Raw genomic sequence first — 16,916 nt, 5'->3', positions numbered from 1 at the left:
CTTTATAGAATATTTTAAGTAGTTTTATAATACGTGCTAGCTATTTTAATGCTCTGCTTCAAAATACTACTAATGCTTTACTTTTTCACCAAAGTCTGATAGTTATACGTGAGCAGTACTGCAGCTGAAGAAAATGAATATAGAAACATTTCTGTCACATCAAACCATAATGTATATTTTTACTTAGTTAAATGAATTAAAGAAAAAAAAAACTTTTTGAGTTAATGTATGTATTAAGTGTATCATAAAATATAAGGCAATTTTAGATATTTTTAATAAACACATTTTATTTATACACAAAGAAATAAGCTGTACAGGATCAGAAAATAAGTAATTTTATACAACATTCAAGACAATTCCAAGCTAACTACTGTTACAAACAAGATGCTTTACATTACTAGCAGGAATTAATGCTTCCCGTTAGGACAAAGGCTGCTGATTTTTTTGCAGTAGCAGACAGCAGTAAAGAATCTGCAGTAGCATGCAGCACACGGATCGCAACAAGGTAGCTGAAGACCAAGGCATGACTCTGAAAGTCGCAGACACTTCCTAGGTGAACGTTCTTCTCTATTCTGTAGCTCAATGTTGTTAGACAGTACCTTCAAACAAAAGAAGATCACTTGAATATTTTAATATTTCAAAACAATGCGGATCTTAATTGCTAATAATTTCTCTTTGCTTTTCGACAACATTTTTTTTTCATTATTACTGTGATTGTATTAATTAGAACCAGTCTTTTACTTCCCTTGATTCTGCAAAGAGTAAGTACATTGAAAAAAACTGAACAATGAATGAAAGTAAAGGAAAAATCATTAGGGTAACATAAATATGGACTGGATGATGTGAGATCTTGGTACAACCTGCTATGGAATCTAGATTCTCAGTGCCGAAACTTAAAGAAAAAGTAAAATAAATGTTCTGACAGTTAGTCTACTACAGCAAAAAGCCTAACTTGATCTGAACAGCTTTAAATATGTGGAACAAGCTCCATTTTATCTATACCATTAACACCTTCACTCACTGATTGCTCTGGGAGTAGCATGCAATACAGTGAAGAAAGCTAATTGAGATTGATGTAAGTGGGTGTAGACAGGGTGCCCCCCTTGCAAAGTGGGACAGAAGACAAAACAAAAAAAAATATTTTATAGTGGAAGTGTCCAAAAATGAAATTGTCATGGGGAGTATCCACGAATGCTACAATCCTGGGTGTGGTCACTGAATGTTGTGCTGCATGCCCACGGAGGCAGCAGCATTGTAAAACTGGTGATATTTCCAGAACCCTCAACCCTTCCTTACAGCTACAGCAAGGGCAAAGAGTTCATGCTGTTTAAAAACACTGGAGCTTATTAAAGGAAGTGTTTTAAGTTTCAACTGCAGCTTTAATTAAATTAAACCTGCAATCCAGAAATCAGACAGTCTGCTGACCTCCCCCTTTGTAAAAAAATAATTACTTTTCAGAAATATAAGTACAGTAACTGCAAGTCCTAATTGTGAATTGAATAAGCATTGTAATACAAAGTGACTCAGCAAATGCAGTAAGTGAAATGTACAATTTTATCTTGTGAACTAGCATTTTAATGTAAAGAGGAAGACAGTATAAAGGAACCAATGATGATGATGTTCAGCCTGGAAGTATATACACAGGGTTCACAGGCAATATTCTGGCTTAATATGAGGCAACATGCAGACAGCATTAAGACTTAAAAAATATACACAAGTCAAAGAAAAGAATTTAAGTAAATAGGAATCTATCTTTATAGCCATTCAAATATTAATTCAAAGTGATCTAGCCATTCTGTTTCATGAAACAACTTTATTAATTACATGACGTACAAGATTAAACACAAGTGGAATTTAGTACAAGTCTTTAATAACTGAGCATAACTCTATATTTGTGTCAGTCTCTGGGATTTGCATACACACACACACACACACATATATATATATATTGTCTGAATGTGAATGAGACAGAGGTGCATTGCTATTAGAAAGTACTATTGCTACTTAAGATATTCACCATGCATGTCTAATAGCCAAGCTCTCCATTTATTCTTACCTATCTGCTTTGCTTCCTCAAAGACATCTCACACTGATTGAATTCATCCCAAAAACTTGATTTGGTTTTTAAGGGTAATATAATTTTCCAGGGGCTACACAACTTTCACTGAAGAAACGTCTAATTGGAGCTAAATTTATGTGCAGTCAAATCACTAAGTAAATTAACAGTATCAATTGTTGTGAATGAGAATGTGGAACTCTGGTAGGGCAGGGAAATTTCCCGATATCCTCAAGATTGTGTCATCTTAGAGCTAGTATAATCAGGGATGTGGGGAAGTAAGTGTAAAGGAAGCTTTTTTTTTCTTTTAAAATTCAACATTGTTTGATGGTGATTTTTTTCCTTTATTCTCATATGTTAGCATTAGTCCATTCATCAGTGCATAGGAATAAACTTCACTTTGAACAAAGATCCAAAAATATAGACTGTTTTCTTTTCAGTCGTACCTGTTCTAGTTAAAGATTAAGAAAACGCGGGGAGAACCAATACCTACCTGTCTAAGTATAATACTAACACACATGTTTTGATGATCTGGCTTTAATAGTAATTTTCAAACAACAATAAAAACATAATAAATTACCTTTAGCATCTTCACTGTGTTTCCATCACTGTGGGGAAAACATCCTGACCAGGAAAGCTAGTATATGGATACACTTAAGGAGTCACTTCCATAAGAAGATTTGAAATTTAACAATCCTGTTGCTTACATGGGAAGCCTTATACAATATCATATTACAGAGGCACAAGGTTGCATGGACTTGAGATGCTGTAGTTTCTCAGTAATTCCCTTCCCAATCCCCAATCCCAATCCCCAGTCCAATGTACGATACTTTCAGTAACATAACTCTATTAAGCTGACCACTAACTTATGCTTCAAAATTTGGTTGCACTAGTTAGATGATACAGTTATATTTGTGATTTTAATTTCAGTGCTTCTTACAGGCTCATGAAGGACCTACAAGAGGTTATAACAAGCCATTCTCAATGAGGACCAAATCCAGTGCACATTGCCTCCATGCCAAATATCAACCTTTCTCTTAAGCTGTGGTATAAATATATTTCAAACATTTCCAATTTGTTTTACATGTTTTATACCTAACAGTAATTTATTCTATATTCTGCCTGCCCTAGACTGGAAAAATGTACTCCTCTTGGCTTTTAACATTTTGTTTTTCAGTTCTTAGCAGCAGGTAGCTATTCTTATGTTTCTGTTATGATTCAGAAAAGTAATACCCAAGGTGTTATCTCTGAGTTTATCACATAAGCTATGATATACACCCATATTAAAACTCCCCTAAACAAATAAGGAACAGCAAGGGAGCACAGAGCAACTGCCAGAGAGTATGTGCCAGTCCAAGATGCTGAGTGAAAATTACAACATGATGAGTTATGTACAATTATCCCCCCCCACACACACACACACGCACACACACACACACACTTAAATCAGGTTTCCCACCCATCAAGGAGCAAGAGAGAGAAGTAAAGCTTTCACTAGTAAATACCCAGGGGAATAAGAAAAATAAACAAAATACAGCACCATGAGTTGTATAGCCAGCCTCACCACTGTAAGATGGTTGGCTTGCTTAGTTACTATAGCATGGCCACCAACTCCCTCCTTGTTTCCAGCTTCTCCCTAAACACTGAAAGGGAGCGTGCAGCAGTGCCTGTGTCCAACTGCCAGAGAACCCGTTCCCAATCCAAGCTGCTAAATCAAAAGTAGCATGGGACAAGTTAGGTACAGTTTCCCTCTTCCCCTTGAATCAAACATGATACCAAGCAATGAGAGAGAAGTAAAGACTTCACTATTTAGTCCCTTATACAGGCTTTGCTGAATAGTCCCTTATACAGGCTTTGCTGTATTCTGGACTTTTGAATAGTCCCTGTGTTGCCCATTTCCTTACTTGGATAGAAGGAAGTTTCTTTGCTCACCAGTGGGAGTGGGGAGCCTTGAGCAGCCTGTCTGTCCCTGAAGGAGTGACCTCAGCACAAGAATCTTGTAGTTAATTGGCCGTTTTGGGTCATTTCTAGCTCTTTAAAGTTCCCTGCATAAAAACCCACTTTAGCGAGGCTACACGCACAATCGGACAGCGTCGGTTAATCGGGTTTAAACTATTCCCGGCTTCATAAAGTCTGCTCTTCACTTTTTCCCTTAGAACTGCTCTATGTCTCAAGTTAAACACCCTACTCTCATTCTAAGGCCCTGCACTTGCCCAAATAAGCAATCTTACAATTTAGCACTAGTAAACTAAAAGCACTACATCCTCATTTACTCTCTATGATTACCTTGTCCCCTATTGGTCCTTTTTGATTCAGTGATAAAGGAGTTCCCTATACTATTCTAGCATGTCCAAAGGTCAGCTAATGGTTCCCTCTCCAGTCCAGCTGGTGAATCTGGGAATCTTGAGGCAATGTTACAACTGTCTTATGTACACGGACAACCCTTTCCTCCTCCAAACAGGTTCAAATATATGTGAGAGATGCAACCATATAGCCAAACTGGAGGCTGAGCTCTCTCAACTCAGAACTGGTGTAACCAGTCAGGAGGAGAAGGTAACCTCACACAACACAAATCCAGTCTCACATAGTCCTACCACAACAGCAAACCAAACACATAAACAAACAAAAACATACTTGGAGGCTCTAAAAAAAACCTGCCTACACAGCAGAGACCTCCAAAGCAGACATCCAAGCAAATGCTACCCCAAAACAAAACACGTGCAACACATAGCTCACAAAGTCAGTGTGCCAAACAGTCACAGCCCTTAAGGCTAAATAACATATCTGATACACTCGTAATAGGTGATTCTATAGTCAGACACACTGACATCCCGCTCACCAGGCTGAACAAAGAGAAGGTCACGGTGAGCTGCCTGTTGGGCGCTAGGATCCGCCAAATAACACTAGCACTCAGGTCACTCCAAAGCAAGTACAAATATGACTCAGTCATTGTCCATGCTGGTGTGAATGACCTGAGACGTACCTCCCTTGACTACATGAAAAGAGACATAGAGCGGCTCCTGATCATGTAGCCCAGGCCGGTATGACCCTGACCTTGAGCAGCATCTTACCCTCACCTAGAATGATGCCACAGTACAAAGACAAAATGATCGATTTTAACAATTGGCTAAAATGTTGGTGTCATTCAAAGGGGATCCAGTGTCTGTCAGCCTGGGATGACATGCTCGACAAGCCACTTTGCTTTGCTAGGGATGGCTTGCACCTGTCACCCCTGGACTTTTGGATATTGGCGAAGGCTCTTGCTTCCCCCATAGTGCCTTTTTTAGGAAAGGCTCAAAAGACAAACCCACCTCCATAGACAACACAATGAATAAGAAACTAAGGGTAATGCTGCTAAATGCCAGAAGTCTAAACTTCAAGATGCATGCACTCGAAGCCCTCCTCAGTATAGAGAACATTGATATCTGTGCAGTGACAGAAACCTGGTTCAAGGCTCCAGAGAGCACCCTAGCACTACCAGGTTATACCTCATATCATGCTTTTCAGCCCCAAAACTCAGACCGAACCACAAAAGGAGGGGGGAGTATCCATATTTATCAAAGATACCCACACCTCCAGGTTAGTGGCATCGCGCAAAGCATCGGAGACCATCCATGTGCAACAACAGTGGGCAAAACTGCTTTTCAGTTTGTAGCATGTTACAGACCACCCTCTCAAAATCAGGAATCCCACTTGGCTTTCCTGAAAACACTGTAGAATATAAAGATCTCTCCAGACACCATTATATTGGGTGACTTCAACTACCCAAACATAGACTGGGAGCATTACTCAAGCCCCAACAACTTAGCCCAAAGGTTCCTAGAATTTATAAACTCAAATGCTATGGAACAACTAGTCACCACTCCCACAAGAGGGGAAAACATACTTGACCTGATCATTACCAACATGGGGACTCTATGCTCCATACCAGAGGTATACCCCTCATTGGTGAGATCAGACCATAAATTAATCTCACTGGATATCCACATCCCGACCCCACCTCCAGCCCAGAAAACCACAGTGAAAAACTTCTCAAAAGCGAACTTCACACTTCTCAAAATTGAGGTGGAATCCTTAAAGTCCCCTGGGCCAGAGGAGACTACGGCCCAAACAGCAGAATCCTATATAAACTCATTCTATGGATCATGCTATCCCAAACAAAACCAAGACTCAATCTTACAAAGGCAGGCATCCAGTCTGGTGGACACCAGCCATAAATAAGCTGTACAAAAGAAGGAGGAAGCTACTACATGATAGAGCAAAATCCCTAAAAGGGAAGGCATCTCTGATCAGTACTAGCAAAAAACTACGATCCCTCATAAAATCCAACAAGGCCAGCTTCGAGAGAAAAATTGCACAGGACACTAAAGACAATCACAAGGCTTTTTTTAGTTATGTTAGGAACCTGGGATGCAACTCCCAGATATGCTCAGAGTTGGTCCAAAATGAGAAAAAATACACTGTACCCACAGACATTGCCAACATCCTGGCAGACAGGTTTAGTGCAAACCCCCCCCCCCCAAAAGAGCAAATATCTATCCCAGCAGAGTGCTGCCTCTCTAACATCTCAGATGCTCAGGTGAAAGCCGCCCTCTCCAAAGCAAAAAACACTGCATCAATGGGACCAGACGGTGCCATGGGTTGCGTCCTACATGAACTCCAAGCAGAACTAAACCCTCACGTAAAACTGCTGTACAATCTCAGCCTTACTACATGATATGTACCCAAAGAATGGCGTACAGCAACAGTGGTCCCACTCCACAAAGGTGGTGCCTCTACGGATCCTGGAAACTATCACCCCATAAGCCTGACTAGCCTAGGCTATGGAAAGGATCACCATGAAAATCATAAACAAAGATATTGGGGACCTACAGACACTAGATCCTACCCAAGTCGGGTTTGTCAAGGGCAGATCCTGCCTCTTGAACCTGGTCAACTTCTTTGAAACAGTCACCAAGGCCATAGATGAAGGGAAGGTAGTCCACACAGCCTACCTGGACCTCGCAAAAGCATTTGACACAATACCCCACTCAGGCATCATAGATAAGCTATCCAGCCTAAATATAAACCCCTATGTCACAAGATGGGTTGCAAACTGGCTCAAAGACAGAACCCACAGAGTCAGGATTGCTGGAGCTATGTCAGACTCAAAACCAGTTACAAGTGGTGTCCCACAGGGCTCAGTCCTGGCACCTCTCTTGTTCGGTATATATTTTTCCGAGGTACAGGCTAACACGGGAGGACTGTGGCTGATCAAGTTCGCAGATGACTGCAAACTGGGTGCCGTAATTGACTCTCCAGCTGACACGAGCATTCTTCAAAAAGGTCTCACAGAGACGGATAACTGGTGCCAGAGCCATGGCCTAAAGCTAAATGCCAAAAAGTGTATAGTCATACCCTTTGGCAAAAACAAAGTGCCCACAAATTACCACATAGGTGGTAACCCATTAAGTACGGAAGAAGTAATTAGGTTCCTGGGAACCCAAATTGATAGTAATCTCTCCTTCGACAACCACATTGCCAAAGTGGTTAGAAAGACCTTCTATATAGCCCACCTTATCATGAAAGGATTCACATCTAGATCAAGGGAGGTCATCGTGCCCCTTTATTCATCCCTCATCAGGCCCATAATAGAATACAATGCCCCATTTGGGATGTACCTTACCCGACACCTGCAGCAACTAGAAAGACCCCAAAAGTACCTCACAAAGAGGATCAAGGGACTCAAACAGATGCCATATGCTGCTCTGTTAAAGAAACTCCAGCTCTACTCAGTTGCATACCGCCTACTTAGAGGCGATCTATGCCTGACATATAAAGCTATGTCCAACCCAGAATTAATGGACATGCTCTACCTCAAAAAATCCAAATCTCTTAGAGCCACGTGCTCGAGGGACTTGAACCTCAGCACAAAAATAAATAGTTCATGCTGGAGGGACAGATTTATAACCCAGAGGCTCCCTTCGCTCTGGAATAGAATCCCAGTCCATGTCAGGCAGAGCCCCTCACTGACTCTCTTCAAGAGGAATCTTGATGAGTGGATGGGGATCGCAGGTTTACCCCGGGGATTACTTCTGTGTCACTACTAGACAGAGGCACAGTAAACTAACCTTAAAAAGAGCACTGTAAACTCAAAATCAAAGGGTGGCAAAAGCCAATCACACTCTGGCTAGGCTTATAAATGCCCCAGGGCAGATAGCCTAGTATGAACCTATGAACCTATGAACTATTCAAAATTCAGGGGAATAAAATAAAGAAAAATAAAACAAATGCAGCACCTTTAGTAACATAATCAGACTTAGCACAGTAAAGTAACCATTTTACATAGTCAAATAAGATACCACCTTTCATTCCTCCATGCCTCTCAACTGTCCCTGATTTTGCAGAAACTGGCTAATTTTGCCCCATATTTCCTTGCCCTGTCCTTCATAACATTTTTGATTTCCTGGCAAATCATTATGGATTACAGTTAGTTATTCCAGACATTAAAGTTTCTTACTTCCTATTCTTCAGAAAATGCACATTGATGTAAAATCTGTTGTTCTATTTACATTTTTAAGTGAGTTAGAGTAGTATTTAAAACTGTCTGTGATTTTGGGCATTTGTCCCCCCTTTACTCTTGGTTTTGTCCCTGATTTTTAAGCAATGATGTTGATAGCTATGTCTTCCTTCTTAGCCTATAAGATACAACAGACAACTAAAAGATGGCCCCCAAGTTGGAGCATGAACTACCTGTCAAGAGACTTTGTCTAATAATAGTACATGCTGTCTGCTCCTGCTGCTCCCTGTTCGAAAAGAAAAGCAACATCTAGCAGAAGTCAGTGGACATAGCTATCACAGCCATCACTGTTAAAACAATTAATTATGGCAGGGAGGCTGTCTTAGTTATGTGTAGAAAAAAACACACATGAACTGCAGTCTCGGTCACTATCCAAACTTTACTATGCTTCCTAATACTTCGGCCAACATGCCTTCCAGAGAATAATTAACATCCAGGATAGACTGTATTTTATACAAATCCATCAATTAAACAATAAAATAATTAACCAATGGATGAGTCGTGGTGAATGAATCTAAACAATTAACTATCATTGTACTGTGGATGAACTATAAATAAGCTCTTGAATTAAACATTGCAACATATATCATTTTTCAATATCTCAATGCACTGTACTGGAATTAATTGTGTGTGAAAAAAACTCATCATGTGTATGTATAAAATCGTATTGCACAAAAACTTTCTTTGTATAAACTTTCTTTATGTAAACTGACACACACAACCTCCTCCATAGCAGTGCAGCTGAAATCTATACATATAAAAAGATTTTTTTCTAAAATGATGATGAAAATATGCACCAAAAACATGATGAAATATGCGCCTTGTATTAAACACGACTAAAACATTATCAGAATGTCAATAATCAATGAGAAAAATGATCCAAATCTCAATAATCAATGAGAGAAAAACTTCTCAAGGACTCGATTTAAACATGCAAATCAAGTTCTAAATTAAAATCATTTTGTTTCTCTGCTTTTGCAGTTTGGTGTTTTGGTGTTAGCTATGTGTAGCTAAGTTTGACAGAATCTCATCTGCAGAAAACCATATAGTGAATAAAGTCTTGAAACCTGTTAATTATAAATGGGATCTGTTAGTCGCAGCACCTTTTGACTTTAAATTAGAAAAATATTTGAAGACAGAATAGAAGGTGTCACAATCTAGAATTTACATCATAATCAAGTAGAACGTCTTGTAATACTGTTGTAATACTGTTGTCTTGCAATATTGTTGTAATACTGTACATTTGAAAGCTGTCAAAGAAACAAATGGACAGAATACAAAAAAGAACAATACTGCATACCTTGTTATTGCAAAACAGCATTGTGCTAATGAAATAGCCATTATAGACTTTGTGGTTTCATAACTGTTTGAGATGTATACACTGGAAAACATATTATAACTCTTGGCAGACCTCTGCTAATAAAAAAAGAAGTCTGCATTTATTCTTAATGTGATTTTCTTATTTCTCAAAATTGCCTTTGCAATTTCATGAATGATTAAATAATGTAAATGGGAATTTGATTGTAATGGAAAGCCACAGTGTCTTTTACCTGAGCCATACGTAAGTCTTTAAAATGTACTCAATGTTTACAGCACTGGATAATATTAATAAATGACATGTTGCAACGGCTTATAATTAAAATGCAGTCTATTTACATTCCTTGTTAAAATAATGAGACATATAAAAGTAATGCAGTGATGCTGCAATTGTTATATGTTTTTTTCAGGTCCACCCATGTGATCACAGGACTTCTCACTGAGTCTTACTATGAGAAAGCTTACTCATCAAACTCACAAAAATCACTGAAATCCCAGCAATACAAGCTGCTAGCTCCTTGGCATAGAGACAGAGATAAAGCCTGGAATACAACTTGGTTAACCCAGATTTGACTAGCAGCTTAGGCCTCTTTTGTAATTGGCATGATAAAGATGTACAAGCTAGTCTTGGGAAGGAGGGACAGTCCATATAAAAAGTTACTATGATGCACCTCATAAGAGGCACTGCAGGCATGGAAGTGACCCTGGGGCAGCAGTACAGCTCACCAAGCCACTGTGCAGCTGCTTTTATTGAAGATGCATGGAATTGGTTGATCACATGGAAAAGACATACTGGTTTCTGTGTTGATGCAGCTTAGATGTCTCTATCTAGTGCAGATGTTGGGCTGTAAAGAGAAAACATCTAACAGCTCCAGAGACTGACTGCCACCAGGAAGCAAGCCCATGGAGATTGAATGGGCTCAGCAAAAAAAAAAAAAAAAAACAGGAGGCAGGATGGTTGGCAACCAGTAGAGAAAAAAAGAACTGATAAAAGAAATTCAAACAATACAAATGCCAGTTTTTTTTTTTTTTTTACAGCACATATGTGCCCAAAGTTATACCACATCTAAAAAAATCTGTGTTTCATGGTTTGGGTAACAGTTGTTTAGAAAGAAAGGAAGACAGATAAATAGATAGACAGTCAGTAGTAAAAAAATCCTATATGGCACATCATATAAGTAAACGCATCGCATCTAGATTTAAGGATATTATAATTCCATTATACTCTGCCCTCATCACAACAGTAATTGAGTACAGTGCTCCCTTTTGCATGTACCTCTCCAGGCACCTGCAACAATTGAAGATACCACAGAGTTTTCTCACCAAGAAATTACAGGGTACACAAAACAAGTTTTACGCAGAAAGACTGAAAGCCCTGTTGTCACTATATTCTGTCTCCTACAGGTGACCTGTGCCTAGCTTACAGGGCAGTCTCTGACCTGTGTCTGATGGAAATGCTACACATTCATAAATCAAGCTGCAGAAGGGCCACTCACTCCAGGGAGCTTATCCTTGCCTCTGGCATGAACAGGTCACGCTGGAGAGATAGATGCATCTCCCAGAGACTGCCAATTCTGTGGAACAAACTTCCAATTCACATTAAACAAAGCCCTTGCCTGACCTTCTTCAAACACAACCTAGATCAATGGATGGGTGACCGCAAATTCACTCCTGGGATGATGCCCATGTCCCTCCTGGACAAAGGAAGTCGGTATTAACTACCATAAGCCCTTACATTCGCAAATTTCACTCACCTAACCACCAGCAATTGGGACAACTCAGAATAAATATGGCTAGGCTTGTAAGGGTTCTAGGGCTATTAGCGTAGTAACCTCCTATGAACCTATGGCAAACTGAGAGATGAAGAGTGCAATAAACCACACACATCTGGCACACTATGTACTTTTTTTTGTGTCATTAGAAACTCCTAAATTCAGTATGCTTGTTTATCAATAAAAGTAAAGTTTTACAGACTGTATACACTAAGCACAAACACTGACATCTCCAAAATACCCTAGCCCATGTAAAACTATGCCTAAACCCAAATTTACACTCACTTTAACAAAAAAGGTAAAATAAAATAAAAAAATAATAATAAGTAAAGTACTGACCCAATTGTCATTCTCTCAAGTGCAATACAAAAAGTAGCTTTGGACACTGCATATAAACAAGTCTCCTCGTCCTTTAAAAAAAACACTGCCTATCTAAATCAACCTCCTAGAAATGAAATTGATTCTTATTAGAACTATATATTTAAAACCGTAGAAATTAAATTGATTCTTAGTAGAACAAAAAAGAAAATGTGCTACTGTAAAATAGGCTTGATTTTTAACAACCAAAATAAACTAAGCTAAGTAAAACATAAACTATAAAACTAACAAATAGTCATATAATTGTTATTAAGCTATTTTTTATTTTTTTTTTTTTTGTTTTTTTTTGGGGTTTTTTTTAGTGCAAGAATTGCTTCAAGTAATAATATATTGAAGAAAATCATGGTTAAACATGGCTAACTAGAAGAAATAACAGAGACAATTAATGAGCATCAGTCTCTGCTCTCTCATCAAAAAGAGGTTACTGGCCAGCATTCCCTTCCTCCAGCAAAAGGCCTATCATCTGCAAATTAAACTGCTCAGCTTAGGAAACAAAAACTGCAGAAACAATTTGTGAATGATTGAACTATCTAAAGGCAAGCAACATTGTCTTTCAACTTTTTCCCGGTAAGGGGTCGCCACAGCAGAACTCCGGTCCACTAATGATTGGCAGTAGAGTTTTTTACGAAATGCCAAGGTGCCAGCTCGACGCCCAACCTTCAACGAAGGCACACCCATTTACACACGCATGTCTTTCGAACGCTACCCAACTGCGGGGAGGACATGCAGACTCCACACAGAAGGCACTCCCACCAAGCCAAGCCAAGAATCGAATGGGAGAACCTCTTGCTGTGACGTAACAACGCTACCGCTGTACCACCATGGAATATATACAATAAATAGGTAAAAAGACCTTTGACAATATAATCCAGAAAATTAACTACAGCAATTCCATTATCAAGCCTGCCACCCTGCCTGCTAGAATAAGTTTAAGTGCAAACAACATTTACTTTAAGGACAGATCCTAACATAAAATCAGTACACTCCATATCTGAGGACCTTGAGATGGTGGAAGTCACCTCATTTTATACATCAGATCCACTACTTTCCTGTTTAATGCGACTGTAGCAATCACAGAATAGAAGATCAGCTGTGAAGGCAGTAGCTGCAGGAATGAATAGATATCCTACAAAGTGAAATGACAGCTGTCTTACTAACATGCATCTGTGAGGCATGAACATCTGAAGCTGGTATCCTAGGGCCATGGTTAAGATTCTGCCTGCTTAAAGATATATATAGGTCTACCTTATGAGACAGACTCAACCACTTACAAACACCAAAGTGCAATTGGAATTTCTGTAATATAAATTAATAAGACAAGCAAGCCTACATGTTATGGCTGCATGTTTATTCAGTGACACTCTGTATGGCAGACAAGCGCGTCCACTACTAAGAATGGTTTAATATTTTGTATTTTGCCTGTGCTACATATTTTGCTGAGCACCATTATATCAAGACATTGAATACTCAACAAAGCTAACCACATTTTTCTGCTCTATAGCCTCTTCAGAAAATTATGTTTAAAAAGACTGTATGTGTTAAAATAATAATAAAAGAGAGCATAGTGCCATCTTCTGGCCACCCATATTATTGTACGCATACCTTGTTGACTATGTTTTCCTGACACATAAATAATGCATTGCACAACTAACCATTAATTTATTTTTACAGTTCTTCAGGGCTGCAGATATGCTCATTTGTTCTTGCATACTTTGTAAAAATCTGACCAAAACTGAAAATTTGTGTATACACCTTATAGATAACCAAGGCAGTAGCATATTTTTATCTTGGAGAAAGAGGCTCAAGGTATTTGCTATTGCCTTTATACAATTTATGTTGATACACTGGTGGAAAATCATCCCTCTGCTAAGAAACAAGAAGCAAAGAAGATAGGTAACTGCTGAAGGTGCTCACAGATCAAATTCATGACTTGGTGGTATCCTTTTGTTAGGGGTATATGGGATAGACTATACATGCAAGTGTATCCGTTCTAATAAAATGACTTCCTGCATTAGACACTGTAGGCTTTTGGCAATTGACAAAAAAAAATAAATAACTGCAGTCCCGTATTATTTTCAGAATGATTTTTCTGGTTACACTCTTCTAGCGAAATTATAGGTTCATAGTTAAATAGTAGGCTAGTTGCCCTTGCGGGCCATTTCAAACTTAACCAATTTCCCTTTTTGTGCTTAGAATAACCTATCCCACTTGATTCCATAACACCAGTATCCTGTCCCTCCAAACCATTCTGATGATGTTGCAGAAGAGGTTTAGATCCCCAGACCAAGTATTTCTGATGCCATTTTGACATGCTGATATGCAGTAAATCCATCAGTAATTGGTTCGAGGTTGCATTGTAAGCCAAACACACATCACCTATTAGCAGTTTACAAGATAACAAGTATAGGGATCAGGTTCTAACTTGATCCATGTAGGACATGGTGTCTTGGCATTATATCTTTTTAGTAAAGTATGTCTGTGGGCATTTCTGTTGTTGCATGTGTCTGAACAGATAAATTTCAAAGGAGGTACTGGCCTAATGAAGGCTGAGTAAAGGGGGGTAATGACATCCCTCGATCTAAGCACAATCCTGTTGTTTATAAACTATGCACTCTAGAAAGACTTTCTTACATAAAATGGACACGTTGGTCAAAAGTTAGGTCGCTGTCCATGTAAGTTCCCAAATCCCAAACAACTGGGTCAACTTTCAGGGGCATATTGTCAATGTGGCAGTTCCTTGGGATAGATGAATTCCCAAAGGATACAATAATGCATTTTTTTTTTTTTTGGCATTTAGTTTCAATCCATGATTTTGGTACCTTCCTGTCCAAATCTTCCTGTTTGGGGAAAACCTTTCTACAGGATGGCTAAGTCATTTGAGGATTCAATGACTGCTTCTATCTTGTGAGCTTTTTAGTATTGACTTTTACTTCAGAAAAGCAGACAGAACTCTTTAGTACTGACTTTTATTTCAGAAAAGCATACCAAACAGAAGTCCCAGCACAGAACCCTGGGTTCGTATTCAAGAGATGAATATATTACTTCATGATGTGGTCAGATAGTTCTATTTCTTTGGACATAAACATATGGAAGATTATAAGTATTTTAGTCATTATCTGGGTATCCCTATTGGCAGTGTGACTGCCATAATGCCTAGTAATTCTGTGTCAATAAGCTACTGGCTAGGCAATGTCAGTTTGTCCAGCTTGTGTTATCTTGGATAGCTCTGCTGGGTGTAAACCGGATGTAAAGCAAATGAAGTTGCAAGAAATTAACTATGAATTGCTGCACTGTATATAGGTACACTTACAGGATGCAGCATGGAAGTGTATGGCATGATTGTAAGGAGGAGACAGGACATCCTATGTATCCACGTTGGAAGGGCAGTACAGCAAGGCAACTTGACTTCAAATTCAAATTGTATTACTACTGGGGAGGATTGACTACAATTGTGATGATAGAGAGGAGAGAGAGAGAGAGAGACAGAGAAAATGTATGTGTGAGAAAAAGAAAGGGATAGAGAGTCTTCCATAGACAGTGAGGGATGTCATCAGACTTAGTGAGAGACTTATTGCAATCTGAATTCCATGTTAAGGGAGGAAACATCTCATATCTCCTTCACATATTATGAATACATAATCTTAACCTATACCCTACATCAGGGTTGTGATGCTGAAGAAACAAAAAGGTATTCAGGCAGCAGTTGCAGGACAATGCTCATATCAAGAAAGACAGAACAGGATATGAGGCCTGCCTATGTCCACGTGGGTGGGACAAGAAGAATAAAGGAGGGGTCATTCTAGACTTCAGTGTAGCAAACAGATTGATGTTGGCCAACAAATGGTAAGTCAAGAAAGACAGTCACATGATCACATGCAAGAGTGGTCAAAATGCAACTCATGTAGACTTCCTCCTAGAAAGAAGAGTTTGTTTGTCTTTTCGGCTTTTCCCGGTAAGGGGTCGCCACAGCGGAACTCCGGCCCGCTAATGATTGGCAGTAGATTTTTTTTTTCTTTTATGGTGCCAAGTTGCCAGCCCGACGCCCAACCTTCAGCAAAGGCACACCCATTCACGCATGTCTTTCAGAGACCACTCGACCGTGGGGAGGACATGCAGACTCCACACAGAAGGCATTCTAGTAAGAACAGAGTACTGGAGTAAAATCAGAGATTATAAAGCCAGTTCCAGTAAAACTGCTAGCCCCTACTATAAACCACCATTTAGCCACAATCAGCTGCAAGCAGTGATCAGAGAAGGTTCTAAGGTCAACAGAGACTAGGCTGAACACCTGAAAATTGACTAGAATTTGTGTAAATGCTCAGAGCTCTAACGTGTAAGGAAAAAGAGGAAATAGGTGGAGATGAAAAAAATGGCAGTGTCTCAGAAGAGCAAGTGTGGAGACTATACAATATATATGTGGCTGAGCCCAGCTATGGAAATACAGTACAAAAGGAAAGCTAAAGGGGGAATGGAGAGGTCCAGGAAGTTATCAAAAGAAATAAGATATGCAGGAAGATATGTGAGATACAAAAGACAAATCAGGCTAAGAAAAAGTACTGGTTGGCTATCAAAGAAGCTAAGAGAACAGTTAAAATGGCAAAGAAGAGGGTGTCAGAGAAGCTCTACCAACTTCTGAAAAGTGATTCAGCAGAAGACACAAAGAAGGCTGCAAGGTAATTACAGAAAGATAAAGAAAATAGTCATCAGGCACCAAACAATCTGCTCACCAATCATGAAAACAGCAAATGCAGATGGAAGGAGTACTTCCAATAGTTTCTGAATGAAGGAAACCTCACAGAAGCTATACTGTCCCAGATGTATTCTAGATCAAAGA

At 39.2% G+C, this 16,916-nt stretch overlaps 1 protein-coding gene across 1 annotated transcript in view; it reads right to left on the bottom strand.

The window, feature by feature from the left end:
* Nucleotides 1–267: 267 nt before the first annotated feature.
* LOC122808130 (agouti related neuropeptide) overlaps nucleotides 268–16,916 on the bottom strand; it is a 105,780-nt gene continuing 89,131 nt past the window's right edge. Inside the window, exon 4 of the mRNA XM_044079100.1 lies at nucleotides 268–599. Within this exon, the coding sequence (XP_043935035.1) occupies nucleotides 408–599 (192 nt within the window). The 3' untranslated portion in view covers nucleotides 268–407. The remainder of the gene's footprint in view (nucleotides 600–16,916) is intronic.

This window comes from Protopterus annectens, chromosome 8.part0, assembly GCF_019279795.1.
Source record: "Protopterus annectens isolate FY-2018-M chromosome 8.part0, PAN1.0, whole genome shotgun sequence".
Classification (NCBI taxonomy): Eukaryota; Metazoa; Chordata; order Ceratodontiformes; family Protopteridae; genus Protopterus; species Protopterus annectens.
Note: the sequence above shows the minus strand (reverse complement) of the source record. Positions and strands in the feature narration are given on the sequence as shown.